Source organism: Mercenaria mercenaria, chromosome 2 (assembly GCF_021730395.1).
Source record: "Mercenaria mercenaria strain notata chromosome 2, MADL_Memer_1, whole genome shotgun sequence".
NCBI lineage: Eukaryota > Metazoa > Mollusca > Bivalvia > Venerida > Veneridae > Mercenaria > Mercenaria mercenaria.
Window position 1 is genome coordinate 111,210,717 of NC_069362.1, and position 25,190 is coordinate 111,235,906.

A 25,190-nucleotide genomic window follows, 5' to 3' on the forward strand; every position below is an offset into this window, starting at 1 on the left:
AAATGCATGGTTAATAATGGAACTTTGTGTAGGAAATATATTATATTACTTCTACCTGTCTTACCTTTTTCGTTGTCGATATCGGCTATTGGTTGCCAAAAATATTTTATCGAGGTTTCTCTATAATTACAAATGTTTACTGTTAATATTGAATACCCCAACTATATGCAATGAAATTTAGAGAAAATGTTAAAATGTTTCCTTTTTCTTCCAAATGAAACCATAACTTGAGACGCGCTTACTTGAGAAAATAATTCTCACATGTGTATATAAGCGAAGTACCTAAGCAACCAGTAACGATACTGCTTGGACTAAAACTCTAAACATCTGGTATTGTAATTCATACTAACATAGGAATACGTCTGGTTAACATGGAGGAGGCCGAGCCGTTAAACGAAGATGTTCATTTGAATGAGATATCTTTGAAAAATAATGAAATAAAGGAAAATTCTAATGTGCAAGATAAAGAGAATAATGATAGGGAGAGTTGGGGAAGCAGGGTGGAGTTTTTGCTCGCTATAATCGGGTTTACCGTTGGTATAGGGAGCATATGGCGATTCCCTATTCTTTGTGCAAGGAATGGCGGTGGAGCGTTCATCATTCCGTTTTTCTTCTTCATGATTACCTGCGGTGGACCGCTGTATTATATTGAAGTATGTCTCGGACAGTTTAGTGGACAAAGTGCAGGATGTGCGTTCGAGTTTTGTCCTTTATTTAGAGGTAAGCAATCTACAATTGAGCCGCGCCATGAGAAAACCAACATAGTGGCTTTGCGACCAGCATGGATCCAGACCAGCCTGCGCATCCGCGAAGTCTGGTCAGGATCCATGCTGTTCGCTTTCAAAGCCTATTGTAATTAGAGAAACCGTTAGCGAACAGCATAGATCCTGGCCAGACTGCGCGGATGCGCAGGCTGGTCTGGGTCCATGCTGGTCGCAAAGCCTCTCATGGTGCGGCTCAATTATGTTGTTGTTTTTCAAACAAGCTTAAACATATATTTGCACGGACGGGCACCTTGGTGGAACCACTGACATTCCGCAAGCCAGTTTGATAGCTAAGTTTTATCCGGAATGTCTTGGACCCACTATCATGACTATAAAGACAGATATTGCGACACATGCTTTATTATAATTAACATGTTTTTTCTCATGTCTATAACATGTTTAGTAATATTCTGTTTAATTAACACTATATTGCGTATTTGAAATATAAACAGTACATTCAGTTAATTGAAACGTCTACATTGTATATGCATTTAGTAAATATGTCTCGAGAGACAATTTTGTACTGATCTTGTAAAATGATTTATCGTATGAAGAAATTTTACATCTGAAATGATAGTCTGAACCTACACCGGTGACGGACAGGTTACACGAAATCAGCGGTTTTAATCATCCGGCTGCGTTCCTCGATGCAAGTGCCCGCTTACAACAGCGACTGTTTTTTTAAACGTTTGAATAATGTCATATTACAAACGCATTAACCCATTTGTCATTTTAATATCAAAACTGCAGTGCTTTGGGGTATAGAGGATAGCAAACAAACTTTTCCTGCATTCCAAATATCTCCAGTATTTTTTTCCTGTATATCAGAAGGAACCTGTCAGTCTATTCTTTTCAAAACATTCAGCTTTTAATAAAATGAGCCGCACCATGAGAAAACCAACATAGTGCATTTGCGACCAGCATGGATCCAGACCAGCCTGCGCATCCGCGCAGTCTGGTCAGGATCCATGCTGTTACCTTTCAAATGCTGTTGCAATAAGAGAAACCATTAGCGAACAGTCTGGATCGATGCTGGTCGCAAATAACTATGTTTGTTTTCTCCTGGTGCGGCTGAAATCATGTTTTTCTCTCCTTTCCATTTTTTTACTTAGCACTGGTTTAGTGTATACAATATAGCTTTGGACATTTTTTAATCATTAGTTATGAAAACCACATCTACAAATACTTCCCATGATCTCTTTATCATAAATAAGAATAATAATATATACTCTTTTCAAAAACATTCAGCTTTTTAAATGTATTAAATTATTCTCATTCACTGATGCATACATACACACTAATTAAACTGCATACATACACACTGATTAAGTCAGTACATGATAGCCTCGAATTTCATACGCTGACATGTGAAAAATAACAAAATAAGCAAATGTTCAAATTGTATATCAGAATATCTGTCTGCAAGCCAGTAAAAGAATGAGATGGAAATTTATACAATGATTTACGTGTAAATGCATTTTTTTTTTCAATCCATCCTCTACACCATAAATCCACTATACCCTTATAAGCACTGTTTCGTATACTTTAGACTAGCCACTAGACTGATAATAAAGAATTTGTCACAAAATTTCAATTTTTGTTATTGTTCTCTTATTTTATGCGATAGTGACAAATCCAAGTCTATTTTAGAGCTGGGTGTAGTATTATCATATAGAATATTGGACATAGGATATAGACTGGCTACATTCACAATTAAAAAAAAAATCATAGTCTAGGAGCTAGTCTACGTACACTTTTGAATATTGCAGGTACATGTTATTAGATTCAAAGCCAAGAATTGTTCTTTAAAAACGAAAAAAACAAAAAAAAAACCAAACAAAAAACAACAACAAAAAACACCAGAAACCAATCACTTCAGTGTAATTCCACGTTGCGGTTCAGAGAAACTACTATATTCCTTATTCTGTTACAGGTATAGGTTTCCTCATGGTGTTGATTTCTTTTGACATACTCTGGTACTATGTGTCTATCATGGGATGGGTCCAGTACTATTTTGTTCAGTCGTTCCAGTCACAACTGCCTTGGTCAACTTGCAACAACTGGTGGAACACGGACAATTGTAGAGGTAATAACTCAAGTAAATGTCGGATATTTAGTGCCCGTTGCCTCTGAAATTATCTAAGAAAGTTACCAATGTCTTGTTAAAAAATTGAAAAGAAAGAATATACTGTAATCTGTAATGAGCCTTATTGTACTAAAAGAGCGTGTACTAGTATTTTACACATTTCTATCTGATCTCGTATATACATATCGAGTTTTTGCTTACAGTCGTGTCAAGTTTTTTTTTTCATGTGGAAAATTACGTCTGAAATATTACGTAAACATTGTTTATTTGTATAACTGCCAAATGTTATAGTTACCTGACCTCATTTTTTGAATACCGTTTCATACGACCTACACTCTATTTTTATTTAGAAACGGAGTTTTATGCAACGTCATTGAAAAACAGAACTACTGCTGGCAATCTCACATCACCCCTACACAATATATCAAGTTTTGCCATAGAAATCTCAAACAAGTCGATGCTGTCGTCTCCGGCAAATGAATTCTGGCTGTAAGTAACATTTCCTAAATTCAACTATTGTATTTGACCATAAATGTCTTGATGGTACTCGAATCTGCTCGTATCATTCAGGAAGCTGACCATTTCAGTTTACGATATTTCTATTTCCGTTTTGTTAAGATAGTTCAGTACGCTATAACAACCTTGCAAGTGACAAGTTAAACAACTGTATGATGAAAAGAATGTTTATTTAGCAAATTATCTCCACCTTCGCATTAGATTTCGTCTTACTCGTCAAGTTTCAGAATTCAGACATATGCGCATTAGCACGAGTGAACCATACTATAAACGAAAAGACGGTCATATATATTCTTCTCAAATAACACTTTCTGGAAAAAAAATCTTATCTAAATAGAAAAGGGTTTTCATGATGAAGAAAGAAATAAACTTTATTACAGATTACTTAATCTAAACAAACTTTGTAAGACTATTCGATGGTGTATAAAGCGTTATTTTCTGTCAGGGTGGAATCTTTGAGTTTGGCATTCATATTTCTTTGTAGATACAACGTTCTACGAAAGTCAGATAGTTTAGAAGATATGGGAACAATGCAATGGCATCTTGTACTTAGCAATTTTGTGGCGTGGGTTATTGTAGTTGCTAGTCTTATCAAAGGTGTTAAGTCACTGGGAAAGGTATTTGCTTTATATTATATTTATTTTGTTAACAGAGCTGTGCGCAAGAAAATCGCGGTCATGACCTCGTGGTCTACTGATAATTATCTATAGACTGGCACCAGTATCCATGTTCAGGTGTCCCGAGAAAGACTGGGCAGTCTGAAACAAAATAACTTTTAATGTCTCATAATGCTTTGCATTCTGCGATGTAGCTGAATGTAATATGTAATATAAGAACATTGTCATTACATGTAATGGTAATTTTCTGCTTTACTGCGTCAGATCATGTGTAATGCTTCAACTACATTACTTTCATTACAGAACTTGATTACTTCCGGCAAACAATTGAGATATTTATTTAAGATATTTATATCAAGTAATTAAAACTGTTATTTATTATCATTACATAAATAAATATATAAGTAAAAATAAATGAGAACAAGATGTATATAACTTGTTATTTTGTATTTAAAGCCCTGCTCTGTGGCTATTCAAATTCTGTTGTGTGTATGCAACCCATGATTACAATAGGTGACAATTAACGGCCACGCACAACACTTTAGCACGCAAAACCACACTATTTTATAAAGAATTTTAATAAAGCCCTGCTCCGCGGCTATTCAAATTCTATTGTGTGTATGCAACCCATAATTACAATAGGTAACAGTTAACGGCCACGCGCCACACTTTAGCACGCAAAACCACAGGTATTTTATATAGAATTTTATATAAAATAGACTCTATTTTGACAGGCGTCACTGTTCATAATCAGGATTTTCATGCTTGTTCAGTGACAATTTAAGACAAAAAGGTAGGACTGGAGCAGGTCTTTAAAATAGGCTCTGTTTTGACAGGCGTCACTGTTCATAGTTAGGATTTTCATGCTTTTTCAGTGACAATTTAAGGTTAAAAGGTAGGACTGGACCAGGTCTTTAACTAGATTCAGTAATATTATATAAATATTCAATCAGCAATCAGAGATTTTCATTTATTTTTCCTCACTTAGTTGTATGCCAGGTACACAGTAACTGGTAAGGAGACTCTAAGTGAGCCGTGCCATGAGAAAACCAACATAGTGGGTTTGCGACCAGCAAGGATCCAGACCAGCCTGCGCATTCTGGTTTTCTCATGACACGGCTCAAGTAGTGAATTGGCATTTTTTACTTTTTCATTCCATATAAAATACATGCTTTATTTGATGAAATATTAGGCTAAACAATGAAGATTTGACTTGTGTTTATAATAACAAAAGCCAGGCTATAATTTTAGTCTCCGTATCTTCAGCATGGAATCTAATTGAATAATACGGTCATCCGAGGGCTCCGGAGGGAGCTTTAATGGGAATGTAGTTGCTTGATGTAACCCGAATTATATGAGCGATTTGCATCCGTAAAATATAATGAATTTTGACAGGCTGTCCAGGTCAAGAGGCATAATTTGTAAATGCAAGGATTTGTAGAATGAAGTAGTCTGGTTACAGGAAGTTCAGTGGGTTTAGTTCATGTAAAACAATTATCTTCTTATTCTCAAAACAGAATTTTACAATTTGGTGAAGTGTTTGAAGTCATTCAATTCCATTAATTATGAAAGAAATTGCGTAAAATTTAGCAGTTTGTTTCTTTGAAAGGTGGTCTGTTAGATGTTTGACAAATCTGTATCAGTTTATTTAAATATTTTGGCTATAAATGTTTTTGTGCTTAATGCCAAATAAATGATATGTTATGTTATGTATTAAGCAACTCATTCTTACATGCAGTAAATTGTTTCATAATAACATACATTTTTCAGTGTTCTTTGTTCAGAGGGAAAATAAATCGGTTCGTATGAGAATATAGATTACATATTGTATCAAAAGCAGTTATAAATATTTATGAATTGTATATTATAACTGTTCATCATGACTTCAATCATTAAACATTACTATTTGTTGAATAATCATGTTTATTTGCTTTAAAGAGACCACGTTACATTTAATTTAGATCTATATTTAATATAATAATATGTTGTTTATTATGCATGGCGATGTAGCAACGATAACCTGATGTTTACAAACATGACTATCAATATATTTTGAAATGGAACATAGGGATTTCAACATCTTTTTAACATGTTAAATCTAGATATTTCTAGTTTTAGTACCAATTATAAATTCGGTCAGAGGTAAAGCATACTGTCCATGTTAAACATATCTTTTGTGGGTTGGTTCAAAACTCGGCATCGAAATTTTTATATTTTATTTCATTTTTGCACAAAACAACTGATTCCTTCATGTGCTCAGTGAGTCAGTGACAACACGACAGGGAAATATCTAATGCCGATATGGTCAATGAGGTATCAAAGGTGATATTAATTAAATACATTATACAGAATTCTGAGTATGAGGACATGGTCTAGCAGACGACAATTTCTTATGTTGTGAAGCCTAATTATACAGAATTCTGAGTACGAGGACATGGTCTTGCAGACGACAATTTCTTATGATGTGAAGCCTAATTATACAGAATTCTGAGTATGAGGACATGGTCTAGCAGACGACAATTTCTAATGTTGTGATGCCTAATTATACAGAATTTCAACAGGGTCATGAGGATTCAGACTTTAATGACATGCCATAAACATCGGCTCTAATTAAAAAGATTCTTCAGGGCTGATAGACTTCAATTTAAGGAAAATGCATTTTATGATAAGAGCAATTCAGACTTTATTCGTATAGTTTATAAAGGAACTTTTAGTTAAGGTATAGTGAGTCACATTAGTAGCGGATAGTTCTATATAATATTAAATTATGAATTTTGACAGTGTTTGCAATTTTAAAAAATAAAATGTGGTGTAGAATTTTTGCAATAAAATGTATATATACATTCGTTCCCATTTTAATATAACAAGATGAAATGATTTTTTCCCTTGAACAAAGTAATTATAATGTAATTTTGATATTGACTATACGTTTATGTTATCTTACTGTAAAAGAAAGATAATGACTGGTTTGGCACGAGTAATGATAATTTAATGCATTACTGGATTATGTAACTGACCCAAGATCTGGTCCCACGTGACCTTGTGCTCTTATTCAACATTTTGATTGATTTTACAGTGGCTTCCATCGCTTTATATCCTCCGTTTTTCATTCCAGATACGTATACATGTTCTCTGGCCTGGTTCCCTTATTATAGATAACGATTGATAGTGATATTTATTTTGGCTTCGGTCCCGTGTTCTAATGTTCCTAGTGGCCTGGTAACCTAATTCTACATTATTTGGTACCCTAAATCTCTGAGTATATATACCGATTGATACATATTTTCGGCTCCGGTGCCAGTAATTTGTTTCACACATGTTCTGTACTTTTATTTTTATGCCAGTCATCTGTATTTAGACTTTATGTTTGGATATAACTTCTCAATTTTTATAAGTTCTACTTACTAGAATGAACTTAACTAAGATAGCAGAAAATGAAAGTATAAAATAAAAAAAAATGTGGTAAAACTTTTGTTCATACAGCATGAGTCCCTCTACAAATTTAGTCAGTGCGATAATTATCGCATGGTCGCGTGTTGGTGAGGCGAGAATTAAAGTGGCACGCACAGGATTCCGTACATTATGTGGGAAGACGATTGTTTTTATAGCCTGGACTGTATCTTTGTATTCTGAAGTAACAAAAGGAAGTACATTTAACAGAAGCTGAAGCACTTTCATCTAAGAACACAGTAAAATCATGTCCCATATATTTTTTTATATTTTCATGAAAAAAAAAAGGCTTTGTTTGCTATATAAAATGGACCAAGCTCCTTGTTTAAGGGGAAACCATACAGATATACCGAGAGAGCTAGGCTATACTCACGATAACATACAAAACAACGTATCTGTCGGAACTTCCACATCAATCCAGCTGTTATTTTCTGTTTAGTGAGCACACGGAGCCATTTTTTCGGCATTCTTCTATGTTTCTATACTTTAGTCGGCGGCGTTTAGACTCTTAACTATAGACCGCCAAGATCATTATCTACTGTAATAATAAACAGTGACAGGTTTGTGTCTCTGATAAGATCTTTCAATTATATCGAAGTAACAAAAATATATGACCTACAGGTGTATGTGATGTGTATTACGCGGATAGCAAATGACTAATGGGTTGTTTCAAATGTGCATTTTGTTTAAATTCAGTTACATTAACATTAGTTAATGAAATTCATGTGATATATGCATTGAATTAAGATACTTAAATTTTAGTGTATACTTAAGAAAAGAAATGATTTTTTTCCGGTGTTAATGCGAAATGAACGACAGGATAGGATCGGTAAATTAAACATGAGTCGCGCTTTGAACGACAGAATACGATCGGCAAATTCATGAATCGCGCGCTAGCGATTCATGTTTAATTTACCGATCCTATCCTGTCGTTCATTTCGCATGAACAACGAAAACATAGTTTAATTTCTTATATTTACATTATATTTCCTTTCCAATTGTAAATAAGATAATATTATAGATTGCACACATTTTATGGCATTTAACACTAAAATCAGCTTTTCGGCCATTCTGTCCACCAGACGGAACAACTACAACGTCATCTAAGGAACGTTCTTCCTGACTATACGCGGACGTCGTCGAAACAGCGGTCGGTTATTACTAAGCAACGGCGACGTTACTTTCGCGCCTTTCCTTTTGCTGTTTATACAAAATGAACGTCATAATTTTCAATGGAAAAGAATAGGGCGAATGTAAATATTTAAATATATTTACATTCGCCATATCCTTTCTATTGAAAATTGTTAAAATTATCGAAATGAACGTCACAATTTTCAATAGAAAGAATATGGCGAATGTAAATTATATATTTAAATATTTACATTCGCCCTATTCTTTTCCATTGAAAATTATGAAAGGCGCCAACGTGACGTCAATGCTGCTTAGTGATAACGGGCCGCTGTTTTGCGACGTCCACGTATAGTCAGGGAGAACGTTCCTTAGATGACGTAATAGCTGTTCCGTCTGGTGAACAGAATGACCGGGAAGCTGATTTTAATGTTAAATAAAACAAAATGTGTGCAATTTATAATATAATCTTGTTTACAAATGGAAATGAAATATAATGTAAATATAAAAAATGAATTAATTATTTTCGGAGTTCATGCGAAATGAACGCCAGAATAGGATCGGCAAATTAAACATGAATCGCTAGCTACGATACTGTATTACATTACGATTGCGATATCGAAATTTATGAATTTAATTGCGGCATATGTTACAGCATGGAGGACCCACAAATGTAAAAATGGTCATTAGTGTAAAAATGGTAACAAATGTGAAAAAAATGTGTAACAAATGTAAAAGTATTCCACACACAAACGTGAAACCTAGTTGTTCTGAATGCAAAGATGACGCTGGTCACATACGTCATAAAAACGCGTCACAAATGTAAAAAAACATTGTTTTGGTCACGAATGTCAAAAAATATTCCTACAAATGTCAAACCGATTTTGAAATTCGAAATTCAATGGTGAAAAACAGTAGTACACACCAATGGGCAAAGACTTACTTAATTGGAATGTTTTTTACATATGTAACACAGTTTTTTTTTTTACATTCTTGCATAAAAACTACTTTTTTCACTGGATCCGCCCATGTATTAACGGGAGAAAAATCGTGTGCAAACAAGGCAATTCACGTGCTGTTAATACCCGATTTTTATTTTTGAAATGCTTTGCCAGGGATATATGTATGTATTTTTACGCACACTGATATTTGGCATCTGCGTCTTGTTTCTTCCTTAACAACCTTATCTTGTAGCATTATAAATACAATGTAATCCATAGTATGTTTAGCTGTATCTGTTTCCAATCCCAAACGTACTGCCCCCATCAATGTACGCCCTAGCTTCTCTTAGAGTTCACTCCCTTTACAAAGCGTCTGTTCAGTTATTGTAAATAACTGTGAATAAATAAGTATCGCGTGTAACTTGTGCTATTGTTCGTTTTAGGTATTATATTTATGATTTTGGTAAGTATCAGTCGTATGTTTTTATCTAATTTCTCGAAGAATTTATATAAACAGCTTGGAAACTGACACTACCCTTCGTACTTATCCGTACTCCAACTGCGTGTCCGTACTCAATATAACTCGAATGCAAGGTTATCATTCTTGAAATGTGATCGAGTCCACCAAATTGTGAAATGATTTGAACAATTAAATGGTAATTTTATGTTTGTAATAATGAGAGATAAAAAATCGCTTAAAAACCTTCAGAGGTGCTTTTGATAGCGTTGTTTATTTCCGGGCCCTGGATACGGATATTTAAAACATGTTTACCGTTTCCAAGAACAACTGGAATGGTAAATAAAAAATGTACCGGAATCGACAAGTCATCACGTATGAAAACAATACATAAATCGCCGTGAAATATATTTTTATGCAAGAATAGCGACAATACACGTTTGTTTTGTGTATTAACATCTGCAGAAGCCCTTGGGATATGTTTGTGACCTCGACCTTCGGTCTCGGTCACAAACAATCCCGCGGGCTTCTGCAGACGTTAATACACAAAAAAAACGTGTATTATCCCTACATTTGTAACCATTTTCATATTTGCGGTCATTTATTCGTTTGGAGGTCCTACACAACCTACATTTAATTACGCTACTGAATTTTGTGATATTTATGTTACAGCCTACATTTAAGTGTCATACTAAATTTGTACGGTACATGTAATGTTAGAACCATTATCTAATTACGATATATATAAAACATGTATTTAATTACGATACTATATTTTTGAGGTACGTGTTACAGCCTATGTTTAATTACAATATTAAATTTAGGATGCCACTTTCTTATTACGATACTAAATTTTATGTGATAAATATGTTACGACCTACATTTAAGTATACATGTATTTGATATCTAATTACAGTAATGAATTATGAATGTCTACATTTAATTACGATACTGAATTTTATGTGATATTTATGTTCCGACCTATATTTAAGTACATTTTATATCTGATTACTTTAATGATTTTTGGATGTCTCCATTTAATTACGTTACTGAATTTTATGTGATATTTATGTTCCGACCTACATTTAAGTACATTTTATATCTGATTACAGTAATGAATTATTGATGCCTACGTTTAATTACGTTACTGAATTTTATGTGATATTTATGTTCCGACCTACATTTAAGTACATTTTATATCTGATTACAGTAATGAATTATGGATGTCTACATTTAATTACGTTACTGAATTTTAGGTTGTATTTATGTTACAACCTATATTTAAGTACATTTTATATCTGATTACAGTAATGAATTATTGATGCCTACATTTAATTACGATACTGAATTTTAGGTGGTATATGTTACAGCTACAGCACCATATATTTTACTGACTGTGTTATTAATTCGAGGTTTGACACTAGATGGCGCTGTTGATGGAATCCTATGGTACATAACTCCTAACTTCGAAAAACTTGCATCACCGCAGGTAGTATGTTATTCCATATTTTTAAACATGTCCATATTTGAAATTTGCAATATCGATTTTTTTGTAAAAAAATTTCTGACACGTGAAAATCGTATGATAATTGGTAATGGTCGGCGGCAAATAGCTGTGGTTATTTATATGATCTCAAAAGTCATATTTTAGAACGCGTGTAAAATCAAAATATCGCTCCCAGAGTGAACACAAGAATAGTGTAGTCACGTATGTACTCGTATATGCAAGCTATGGTGTTCTCAAGTGAACATATTTTGATACTACTCATAAAACATTTCTTTTAACCTATACCCGTTTTATAGTTTCTTATCACTGAATTATATAGTTGATGATTCACTGAGAAACATGTAATAGTAATACTAGTATTAACCACTTTCTTTAAGAGACATGCTTACAGAAAAATATCACAATGCCAAAATGTAGCATTAATTAAAATAATTCAAAACCATTCAATGTTAGTATTCATTACAATGCTATTTTACCTGTATGTAATATACAGTCAAATTCCTTCAAATTTACAGGCAACTGGCATAGGAGAGAGTTTTTTTACATTTCATACCGTTTACAAAATAGATAAATACTGCCTAGATTTCAATGAATGACTTCTAGATTTCAATAAATGACTTCATCTGCTACGTTTTAGTCGATGATTCACGTGGTATCACTTTCTTGGTTATGAATTTGACTGAAGCCTTGTGACAGGATTCTTGAAATTTTATGGACAGCATTGTAATATTTCATGCTCATGATTTTAGGTGTGGCTACAGGCTGCTATCCAAGTGTTCTACTCATTGGGACCGACATATGGAGGGGCGATAACTATGGCAAGCCATAACAAATTTCATCAGAAATCACTCGTGTATGTTTCTGAAATGTTTACGTATTACTCACTAATGTTATTATAAAACAGTGTTTTTAACTGTTTATAGAATACCTTTTTTGACTCATAAAATGCATCTCTTATAGATATAAATTTTTAATAAAAAAAAGCATATGATAAATATATGATACGATCTCCCCTATGTGGTTCAACAATATATATTCAGTTGAATGAAATGTGGTCAGGCTATGTCAGGTTTGAAACTGACAATAATATACTTTGTATACACTGAAATCAATACATTCATTCTTTATGTGCCATATTCAGTCACTTCCAATGTGTATTCTTCCTGAAGACAATGTTTAAATTATAAATTACAAGAATGTTGAAATATCCTAAAATTAAAGTTTTCCTTTCATAAAATGTTATTTGCAAAGTGTCTAATATCACTATTCATGTAGCGTACACAATTTCTATGATGTGCTCGCAAAAATTATTTCAGAACTTTCAAAACCAGAAAGTTAGGCAACTTATATATAGATCTACATCAAACCTTATCATAACTAGTAAAAATAACGAAAATAATAATATTGTAAAACAATGATACTATTATAACGTTTTTAAAGACTAGATTCTATATAAATAAAATACAGAGACCAGCAACTCCCATTTTGGTTCTAAAACAAAAAGCCTGTCAGCATATTTCATACGTTTTGGTATACAATAAAATTACGTCCCTTAGCATCCTTGTGTGAGCAAGATGAAAAGTGAAAAGTATATCTGTTTGCTGGCCTGACAACATTTTCTATACAAGTGCCACGAATGCTAACAGAATAAGATACGACATTAATGTAAACACATTCAAAGAGAGTTTCGATGTATGAAGTGATAAAAATACCAACATCAAGACGAGTTAGACTGTAAAGAATGGTGAAACTTACACACAGGTCATGTATACATCGTAAATCATTTAAAATTGATTAACAAAGAAAAATGAGCCGCGCCATGAGAAAACCAACATAGTGGCTTTGCGACCAGCATGGATCCAGACCAGCCTGTGCATCCGCGCAGTCTGGTCAGGATCCATGCTGTTCGCTAACAGTTTCTCTAATTGCAATAGACTTTGAAAGCGAACAGCATGGATCCTGATCAGACTGCGCGGATGCGCAGACTAGTCTGGATCCATGCTGGTCGCAAAGCCACTATGTTGGTTTTCTCATGGCGCGGCTCAAATTTTGCTTTCCTTGCAACAGTTTCATTAGTGTACTGTATATTAAATATTCAGGAAAATATTTTGAACAACACAAGTCATCCGTAAACAACCTGTAAGATGTCGTAATGTACGAGGCGAAGATGCTGTTTGATTAACCATTTTTGTAAATTCCATTGAGACTACTGGAAAATTTTGGAAAACGTTTAGGAGTAGACAAAACAAAAATATGTGCGCTTAAGAAATGTTTTTCCCTGGACCTGATTTTTCACTTCTATTTCTTTTTAATCATTTAAACATCATTGCATACGTTCTGAAGATTTGATATTGAACATTTTGGATTTTATGATGTCTTTAATGTTTTCATAATTTATAGTGACCAAAAGACATTAACAATTGAGCCGCGCCATGAGAAAACCAACATAGTGACTTTGCGTCCAGCATGGATCCAGACCAGCCTGCGCATCCGCGCAGTCTGGTCAGGATCCATGCTGTCCGCTAACAGTTTCTTTACTTGCAATAGGCTTTGACAGCGAACAGCATGGGTCCTGACCAGACTGCGCGCAGGCTGGTCTGGGTTCATGCTGGGTCGCAAAGCCACTATGTTGGTTTTCTCATGGCGCGGCTCAATTATGTTTTAATGTCATCTAAGATATTCTGCAGCTTTAATGATAACTGAACTACAAGACTGAAACTGTAATATTGTCGACAAAACATGATGTTTGAAAAAATAATCAAACAAAAATCAAAAGATTTTGATAATAAATTCAAAACTTATTAACGAAGTTTGAAGTTTTTGAAAGTTTCTTTGAAGTTTTGAAGTTTCAGATAATGTGTGTGCTTTAGAATGCTGTTTAATATTGATATTTTCTTCAAGGTTTTTTTGTACGTAATTTTACAGAGAAACTACAATATGTGTCGTGGCAGATGCATTTACAGCATTCTATGCAGGATTGGTCGTTTTCACCATAATTGGTTTCATGGCGAAAGAAGCTGGAACATCCGTGGAAGCCGCCGCCACAGCTACAGGTATATAGAACATGCCTTTTGTACCGTCAGTTTCAATAAAGCTATTATGACAGACCTAGAGATATAGATTGTTTTAACAAGTTTAGAATATACCATGTCATCGTATTAAACAACTAAAAATAAATTAAAATACAAGAATGTTTTCCTACATAATTTCTACAGAACTCTTAAAAATCAGTTTATCGATGAAATTTAATCATGTTCATTTAGAAATGCCTACGTAGATATAATTGTTTACATTGAAATTGTGCTCAACACTAAGTGAAAAGCCGGACTATAGAAATTAGATTAATTTGTTGAGCCCGTATTATATTAATGAAATACCGAAATACAAGGAGCTGCTCTGTGAAAGTGCTTTTTGCGACGTTGCCGAAAATATCTCCCGGGATTCCAAGTTTTATGAAGTCGCATAACCTAATATATCATATCTGTTACTATTATGCAAGGATTGTCTTCCTTGTTTCTATTTTATCATGTTTTTGACTAAGGGATAAACACTGATTTCAATTGTTTTTGGTAGTCAATGGTTATGAAAATATTCAATCTAACACGAAGTGTTAATACAATTTAATGTAGATGTTAAACTAAAACCACGCCTTACTATTGCAGGACCTGGTCTGGCTTTTGTTGCTTACCCAGAAGCTATCAGCAGATTGCCTTTACCTCAGCTATGGGCTGCTCTGTTTTTCTTTACGCTAATTACGGTAGCATTTGATAGTGTGGTGCGTATATGCTTATTTTCTTCTTTTTTGCATACGTTTCTCATTACTACATTTCTCCTTAAATAACTTACCGGTCCATAGTTTTATGCTCCACAACTGGTCTATACAGTACGTTTACTGGGCTATACTGGATCTGAGAACAAAACTTAAAATTCATTTCTTATATCCCGTTATACACTTTGACTTGCAGGTTAATTGTCAAAACTATTGACCCGTGGCCCTTTGGAACCCGGGCAATAGTTTTGACATTTGACCTGCAAGCCATTTAATAAGTGTATTTTGGTTAAAAGTTCCAAAAAAAAAATATACTGGACACCACAAAAGGGAAAACAGTGGGACAAGGCCCAGCAGGTCAGTTAATTCTACACAAATCATACATTGCAAAAGTTACATTGCATTTAAGTCGTCCCTTCTATGCGAATCCGTTAACACGTAATAGTAACAAAAGTCGCAATATTTAAATGTCTTGAAATAGAAAGGGAGGTTATTTTACAAATTTTCAAATACCTGTATATTGTGTAACGCTTGACAATACTACATGAACTAGTTAAATTAGCATATCTCCCTTGCACAGGTTTGTTTCGTCAAAGCATTAAGTATTTGGTTTTAAGAAGGTATGGTTACATGGCGTATAAATTGTTAGAAATAGAACTCAGTTCTGTTCACAGGCGTAAGGTTCAAAGATCTCATAGGAGGCAATGACGTTTGACCCATTTTTTAACTTACTTACGTATTATTAATGGACAATATTATCATTTGTTACAAAGAAAACGTTCAATACAGTTTCCTCAACAAGCATGAAGTAATAAGAAAGGACAAAAGCGGAATATTGAAGCACTTGCAAAGTTACCTTCTTTTTAAAACAATTTCAGGTCTTTCTGTTTGCTTTTAAAATTCACATACTAGAATTAAGAGATATATATTATTTCATTGTTTTGTTTTCTGTTTTCAGTTTGCCTTTTTGGAGACTATTACCGGGACCTTGCTTGACGTGTTCCCGAAACAGCTTTTGCCATATAAAACTTTTGTTCTTATTGGGACAGCATTGTTCTTATTTCTTCTAGGTCTACCTTTATCGATGAGTGTAAGTTTGGCGTTATTTATCCACCATTATACTAAGATTAATTAAATCAATTATGTTAGCCTTATCTACCTTTTTCTATGTTGAAAGTTTGAGTGAAATTCCGGTTTTATGAGTAGTCAATAATTCAGACTTCTAAAAATTGTTCTGAAACCATTTAATTGTTATCAAATTAAACTTGTATTTTTGTATCAGAAAATGTTTCTAACTAAAGAAAGAAGAGTTTGAAAGTGAAAGAAAACAAGAAGAAAGGATTTTCATCTTTAAGCTGTATACATCTTATATGCACCCTGGAACTTTCATCTCACAATCAGATTCAGTTGGTGGTTTTTTGCTTGGTTGCGTTCTGTTATCTTCTTATGATATTTAAAACCTAAGATATCGAGTACTTTCAACATGGCACAGTACATAATTATCTGTTCCAGATATCTGTATGGTATGTTTCTGCTGAAAATATTGTACATATATTGTGTTGTATATCTGTTACAGTTATCTAACTATTTCTGTATTGTCTGAGTGGGGTATAGCGGTTCCAATTATCCTACTTGTATATTTTACTTTAGTTCTGAGTATTTTAGGTTGGTGTATGCCTATAACTGTTCCAGTTATCGTATCGGAATGATATACCAATCTGAAATATTGGTATATTTATCTGAAATATTGTGTACATTCATGATGCAGTATATCCGTTACAGTTAGCCGGCTCGTATATTTCTTTTGAAATGTTCTGTTTTGCCATGGTTGTGTATATCTGTTCCAGATATCTAATTGGTATAATTCTGTTGAAATTTTGTGTATTTTCAGCGCTGTACGTATCTGTTCCAGTTGTTGGAACGGTATATATTTGCTGAAATATTTTGTATATATCTGTTAATACATATCCGACTATACTGTATATTTTCAGGGTGGTATATATCTGTTCCAGTTATCCGACTGGTATATTTCTGCTTACGCCCTTTTATTTGGTTCTGCACTGGAGTCTATAATGGTTTGCTGGGTCTATGGTTTGTATTTTTTTCTAGTTTTTGGAACATTACGGTACATTCCAAAACTCAGTAAAATGCAAACATTGTCTCCCCTACTTTATGACACGCTGTATATTTTGAAGTGCTTCATTTAAATAGGAAGTTGCTTGAATTAAATAGGAAATGGAGCTACAAAAGAATTAAAAATGATTCCGTAAAATGAAAATTTCGTTATAACACATACACACAAAATGGATTTAAACACCCTTTACTTTATAAAATACGAGGTCCTGTTGAATTGCTCTTATTTATATGTTGAACTGAAATGTTATCATTTCAGAACGATATATTGTAACAAATTTTCCAATAGCTTGTTTCTGTTAAAACACGCTTACGCTACAATGACGTAACATTTACGGTTGATGACGTCAATGTTTTTGTTGTGACCAAGAAAGATTGCTGTTACATCTTATATTCTGTTTTAGATAAAGGGCAAATTAGAATCGAAATATTGTATAGCAAAATCGTGTTTTTCTAATATTAATACACTCAAAATCGGTTATACGTCGCCAGCTATCCTCGTGAAAATATTCATGTTGAACAATTCTCCTCTTTGGCGATCTTATCAGTACATCTACGGCACATATTCTGATAAGCCACCGGACAGCGCAACTGATAAATCCTATTCCTAAACTTACATTGATTTATATAGGAAAATGATACATTTACCATAGAAAATGTCATAAATTACACATTTCTATTTATTCTATTATACCATCCCTGATATTTCCTTAAAAAACAATTCAATACCTTTACGATGGTATATTTTTCTTCAAAATAAGTAAATATTTGGTTGCTTCTAAATTCGTTTGAAAAAAGTCTCTCAAATTCAATATACTCCCTATATATATTTGGCAGAATTACACGATAACCCTGTTTTTACTGATTATTTTGATGGAAATATTAAAGTTAAATTTTCATCCCTGATATATTTGGAAAGTTCCCGCCATGCACATTCTAGACATATATTTTATTATAAATTAAGTTATTTCTTTCTTGCTTCTAAATTAGTTTAAAAACAGAGTTTCAACGCTTTCTGTATATTGACAAAAACGTGCTAAGTTTTACGGTAAGATAGAGCCGTATCGGAATAGGAATACATGATTGTATAATTATTTAGTTTAGCATGATTTTTAGGTGCGTTCCCTCTGACCAATGTTCTTTTAAAAGTTTTTTTCTTTTTAAAGTTTTCGTGGCATTTTCCTTTGAAAATACTGAGATATGTTTTTAAAAATTCGAAAATAAAAGTGAAAGTAGCTCTGTAGTTGCGTTACAGTAATAACCAAAATAATAATACAATATATTTATTATGACTTATTTTGACAAAATGACTGGGTGTTTCAGTGAATAAGTTTATTTAAACTTTATTTAATTAATTTATTTATTAAATTTAAATTTAAAGTGTCATTTTGGTCAGGTAGCATCCTGTTTCTTGTATACATGTATATATCATCGTGGCACGGGACAGCGTATTGTATTAACAAAATATTAGCATTATAAATTTTATGGTCATATGCCTTAAATCAGTGTACGCAGAAATTAAATTATGTTAATTATATTCTAAAGGGACACGTATGTTTCCATCCGAATCACGGCATGTATGAATGAAAAGTATAACATCGTGACACGTGCCGATGTATGACATAAGTATTTGAATTTAAATGCGTGATTTATGTCAAAGTATCAGTGAATTGTATCAGTGAATTAGAATTAAAAGAAAATTGACAAGATATTGACTATGATTTGTAGGTTTTTTTTATACGCACCTTGTAAAATGTTCTAATAATTAAATGGAATAACCAATTGTAAAAAAAATCTCGCAAAGAAAGAATTGAAATGTTCCTACATTTTTCGAAATCTAAATGGCTATAATTTTTGACAATGTAGTACTAAACTTAAATGCCTTTCAAAGAATTAATATGAGATTACAAAATTGATAGCAGTTTTCTAGTGCGTGCCGTTTTACGCCAAAAAGATGTTTATCTCTTAATTAGATGTAATTAACAGTGGACAGATGCACATGTGTTTCATAATGAATGGAGAATCGACAACTAATAACTACCACCTGTGTTCATTTGGGTCAACATTTTAGGTTTTATTTTTTTTTCATGGTTTACCCTTTATTAAAATAATAAGAAACAAGGAAAGAAAATAATTCTCAAATTAAACTATATAATATAATTACGTATTGTCCGTAAGTATTGACCTGGCACTCATGAATATTCCGCATGTTTTCGTAAATAAATTTTCGGTGTCCGAACCTAAACAACAATATAACTATTGAAATGCTAATAATATACCATCATGTATCATGCGGACAAAGCGTTTTGCCACTAACCGCAGGGTAGTGTGTTCGAGTCATCTGTCTGACATTTTTTATATATATTTTTTCTGTAAAAGACGGAAAACGTGTCACACTTATCATGATTTTTCAACGAAAAACTCTACTATAGTGACCATTCTTCTACGTACTTAAAACCGTTCTACAAAATGTCGTTTAAAAATCTTCAGGACCGGGCAAACATTCATAAAATAATATAACTATAGATAAAAATACAAGCACAAGGAATTATATTTTATATTTCATCGTAAAAAGCATTAAAAACAGCAAATTCTAGTATGTGTCCATAACATAAAGTTTGTCAGTAATTAAGTTTTAAAGCAATTTGAAAAAGAAAATGAAAAAACCCGACAGTGAAATGACCACGAAAGAACTTAAAAGAAGACTGAAATCACTAGGAATCACTACAAAAGTTACTCCGCAAAGCTACTGATGCTTATTGATAAGTGTGTGTTAAGATGATGCAAAGATAAGGACTCTGAAAATAAGGGGAATGGTGTTGGAGATGATATATTATAAACAGATGGGCAGATATTGTATATAATGTACCTAATTCAATATTATCAAATTTCATAAGAACTCTATGTTTTATCATAGCTGCATGCGTACATTTAAAACAGGGTATAGCCATTCATCCATACACATACACATGTATTCTTTGATTTGTTTGAATACCAATACATGATATTATTAAAAGATGTGCAATGAAATTATTGAATAGATTTGGTAAACTTGATAGATCTATCTGCTTGTCATTCAGTCTGAAGAATACATCAATTATTCAAAAAAAAAAAATCTGATTTCTGATCTGATAATAAATACTATCACAAAACATATCACTATCTTGTATTGAAATGTTTTCCTCTCGTACAGTTTAAATACTTTTGTTGGATTAAAATTTCAGATCAGAAATCTATAAAACGAATAAATTTCTAATGAAACACTTGCGTATTAGGAGCGAAAAAGTATCCATTGTTTCGCGCAAAGCACAGAAAATAAATTGCTAAAATATTTTGTTTAAAGAAAAGCATCAGTGACAACATTCACATTCCGAATAAAGAATGCTATTCATTTATATCAATTGAAAGTATATAGACAATCAAGCATGTAAGAGATGATGTCTTGTTACTTGATCACTGTTTGAGATAAGAGTTATCAAAGCGCTAAGGGGAGAAAACGCTAACAGCGAAACTGACTTAATCGTAGTATTTGCACACTTCCTTCCCCTGATAAGTGAGGAAAATTTCTCAGTATGCCGCGGCCATATTACCTCTTTTTCGACCATTAATAACGTTTGTCTATACATTATTTCTTAACCATTTAAATGATATTTTCAGGAGCGGATAGGTTTGCTGAGGATATTGCTCTAATGACAGGACGTCAAGTGTCCAAAATATTGAGAATATTTTGGTGTATCATTATGACAGGAATGTTGACGGTATGGATGTTTATTTTTTATTTTCGGACAGTAACTCGTTTTTGTTGCCATATCATATTTCGTTATTGCTTATCATTATTAAGATCTTATCATAACAACATTTGCTGATTTGTGTGTATTGTTCTACATCCCAGACTTCGATAGTTTATTATTTCTACAATGTTTGCTAGATTATCTCAATTACTGCCAATACTGGGCCTGTGCAGTAGCAATGACAGAAAAGCTAAATGAATGTTTAAATTTGAAGTTTCATTGTTCAGATTAAATTGGGAAGTTTAAATATCAGGAATGTTAGTCTCAGCTTTGAACTTTTCATACAATTGATTCTAATATGGATGTACAAAATATGGATTATATTAATTTGTAACCAAAAATTGTAAGTGCATCAAGTTTCCTTCTTCACCTACCCATTTTTTACATTTACTTGCGAATAATTGAGGGTGACCTATTTTATATCTGACTAGAGTATCGTTATTATTTGATATAATACGTTTAGATTATTCTAAGATATTACTATGATATTATATCACTCCTTATAATTAATCTAAAATAACATTATTTTGTTTTCTCATAGATTGCATGCGTTATAATTATTATGATTTTTTTCCAATTTTTATTACAGACTGATAAATTCCTCATAATTGTTCTAAAATAACACTATCAGTTTCTATTTCTTTGGAGACGACGTGTGTTATGGACATAATAAAACGACACTATTTTTTTTCAAGACAGATAAGATGCTTAAAGTGATCATTATAACAAGCCAATTCAGTGAATTAATATCTTGTTTTGTGAATAGGGGGACTATATTTTGAAAGATATTTCATTTCCAGATGAATGTTTTAATTTTAAAACAATAAAAGGGCAAAAAATCTGCAGTTACTAAATAGATACTGATGAAAGTTGTGCAAGCACTAACGCCCTGTAGTGATCTATATTTGTGTTAAATTTCATGAAGATCCATCATTGAATTAGTTTGTTAAGTGGGAGTTTATGAATTGTAAAACAATTAAAGGACACTATTTATGAAGTTGTTGAAGTAATCCTGAGAAGCATTGCTCATATACGACCGTTCTATAGTGATCTACATTTGTGTACAGTTTCATGAAGATCCATCAACAAGTTATTTGGTACAGTCAAAATGTCCTAGTTTTACCAAATCAAGAGGGAAAACTACTTTAACTGGGTCAATGGGGGCTAATGCTATATGTGAGTAAAGGTCACGTGCTACTAGTAGTAAATAACTGTTTCAGTTTTGGTGATTATAACTACAATACTTTTTGAATGATAAGCATTTTAAATTTTGGATGCACGCACGCACGAACGAAAAACCGTACGGACAACGCTAAATCTATTTCCATTGACCTTCGAAGTAAGGGGATGGAGGAATAAAATGACATTTTGCATTTGTTTGGACTAATAAGATGCCTTAAAGTAGCAAACTCATTTCTCGGGATGATAACATGCTTTATGATTATCATAAACTGACACTAATTGATATATGTTTCATGACACTATGCTGTTTTCCTGACTGAAAGCATGCTTCATGATTATTCTAAATTTGCAATATTCTTTTCTTTCCGCACAGATAACATGTGTTGTGGTAATTCTCACATATTCAACTCCTAACTACGGAGACTCTTACGTGTATCAGCCTTACGCCATTGCCATTGGCATATTGATGTCATTGATACCTTTTGTTCCGGTTGTATTCGTTATGCTCAAAGAAATACGAAATGCGGAAGGCTCGTTGAAACAGGTAAGTCCTTTGACGTTTAGTCTATAGACAAGTGAAATAGTGTTTACTTGGACAAAAGTTGGCATTAATGGTTACATTCAGACTTTCATGCTTCGTTTCGTTTAAGTGTATGTCAGCAGTATATCCACCCATCAGTGTCCAGTAGAAAGATACTTTGCAGACAGCTAAATGCAAAGTGTAGATAACTGATGCCTTCATTGTCGAATGTTAAAGCCACTGATTTCAAATCACATGCCTATCCACACTCAGCTCACAACTGTGGTTTAAAACGAGTATGATGCAGGAGTTTTGCATATCGAAAATCTCGAGGTTGATTAAAGCATGTTGGTGGTTATACCCATCTGTTCGTCTTTGCCTAATTTAAAAGTTGTATCCCGACTTTCGCTACCGCTTCGAAGCTGCAAAATGGCTATATGCCATGCATGTCGACTGTGCGACCTGTACTACTACATTAAAGCAAGTTTGTAATTATGCCTCTTGATCGTACTTTGAAATCATATTATCTTTCATGTTTGGCCACAGATGTATTTTCAGCAGCGATATAAATTGGTGGACTTTTGGTTTAAACTTTATCTATTTATTAAATGGGATTTGATTTCGGGGATTAGGTCAGCCATCAAACCAACGGCAATTGGCCCAAGTAGAAAATTATGCTTTTACCGTATTTCTAGTACGTTTATGCTTGGTAAAAGTTTAGAAATTGCATACTAACATTTGAAACGAAATTCCTTTTTAATCAAATAATATATAAAATACTATACGTATTGTTTGGTGTATTTCTGACATCCCTGTGTAGCTTTTGTTTTCATTCATTTCAGAGGGTCAGTACCTTATTGCAGCCATCCTCAAAGTGGCAACCTGTTGATCAGCAAGCAAGAGAGATGTACAGATCAAGGCCGTACCGATACGAGGATACATTATCAAAACGAATTCGTGCAAATATACTTGGAAATAAAGACACACCATGGTTTTAAGTTGAAGCACAATTCAATCAAAGACAAGTTTATTGTGTCATTCTCTGTCCGTCGTTCATCCATTGGTCCGTACCTTGTACATCGACTTCTACTTTGTCTGACATCTCCTCTAAAACCCCTAATTAAGATAAATAAAATGATTCTTTATGCAAACGACTCAAATAAAATTGATCTTTTATAATCTATGCTTGTTACAACTACAACATACTTGTTTACAACCATCTTTTCCGTTGAAAGTACACACAACTAAGTTAGTAAAGACAACTTTATTAATCGACCATAAACATGTCAGTCAAGGATTGTAGGGATTTTATTCAGCGAACGAAACTGCATTATTTGTAATAAACATAAATTCCTGGATCTGGGTGCTTCAGTAGAAACACTTCTGTATTTGCCATGAACATGATTTTCTGGGATTGGGGGTCAGTTTTTGTAGTACACAACATTTCTTTATTTGTCATCAGCAAAGCAGTCAGGAATAATAGTTAGTTCATTAGTAGAAAACATTTCTCTCTTTTGCCATAAACATTGCTCTCATGGATCGGGATTAATGTTCAGTAAAAGACACTACTTTATATGCCATAAAAATGGCAATTAGAGACCAACATTGTGAATTGTATGAAACTCTGCTTCGTTTGCCATAAATAGAACTGTCGGGGATCTTGTTGATCTTTTCCAACTAAGAAAGTCATCAACACATTATAATATGTCAGTTACACTCGGGTGAGCGATACCGTAATTTCTGAGCTGAATAATGCATATCAAGGTGTATTTGGTAAAACTATCTCATGCATAAAACATGTATTTAAACAAATATCAAAAACAAACATATCCAAAACAAAACTATGCCATAACAAAAGTCATTGACGCTGCATAAAAGCAGTGTCATATCAAAACATTCTGTTTATGATTCACTACATATTTTGCACTGAAATTATCATTTTGTACACTTTTTTTTGTATTTGCAAATGTTTTAATCAATTATAAAAAGTGCAGTGTATAAAGAATGTTTTTCTTCTTCAGAAAACATGGGTTTTCTAAAATAAAAATAAAAGATCCATTGAAATCAAACGAACGCAACCAAGCAACATAGCAGAAGACTCGGTTTGACAGAGTCTGTTCATTAGAGGTAATGAAATGGGCATCACCCGTTTGCCTGCTCTGCCTTTGCGACCAGTGCAGACCAAGATCAGCCTAAACATTCGTGCAGGCTGATCATGATCTACATTGTTCGCCATTCAGTCAGTATCATTTTGGTATGCACCCCTTTTAGCAGTTAATGGTACTGTCCAAATTGAAAGATGGACAAGTTCATTATAGAAATTTAGCAG

The 25,190-nt window shown here is 33.2% G+C and overlaps 1 protein-coding gene across 1 annotated transcript; it reads left to right on the forward strand.

Annotated features, from left to right (window-relative positions):
* Positions 1-296: 296 nt before the first annotated feature.
* On the forward strand, positions 297-25,051 carry LOC123564919 (sodium- and chloride-dependent glycine transporter 1-like). The gene is made up of 13 exons (XM_053537554.1): positions 297-720; positions 2,698-2,850; positions 3,201-3,339; positions 3,851-3,983; positions 11,314-11,448; positions 12,216-12,319; positions 14,392-14,519; positions 15,129-15,241; positions 16,194-16,325; positions 17,227-17,326; positions 21,026-21,126; positions 22,715-22,885; positions 23,704-25,051. The coding sequence occupies exons 1-13, from the start codon at positions 372-374 to the stop codon at positions 23,857-23,859; spliced, it is 1,914 nt and encodes a 637-aa protein (XP_053393529.1). The 5' UTR covers positions 297-371; the 3' UTR covers positions 23,860-25,051.
* The last annotated feature ends 139 nt before the right edge of the window (positions 25,052-25,190 follow it).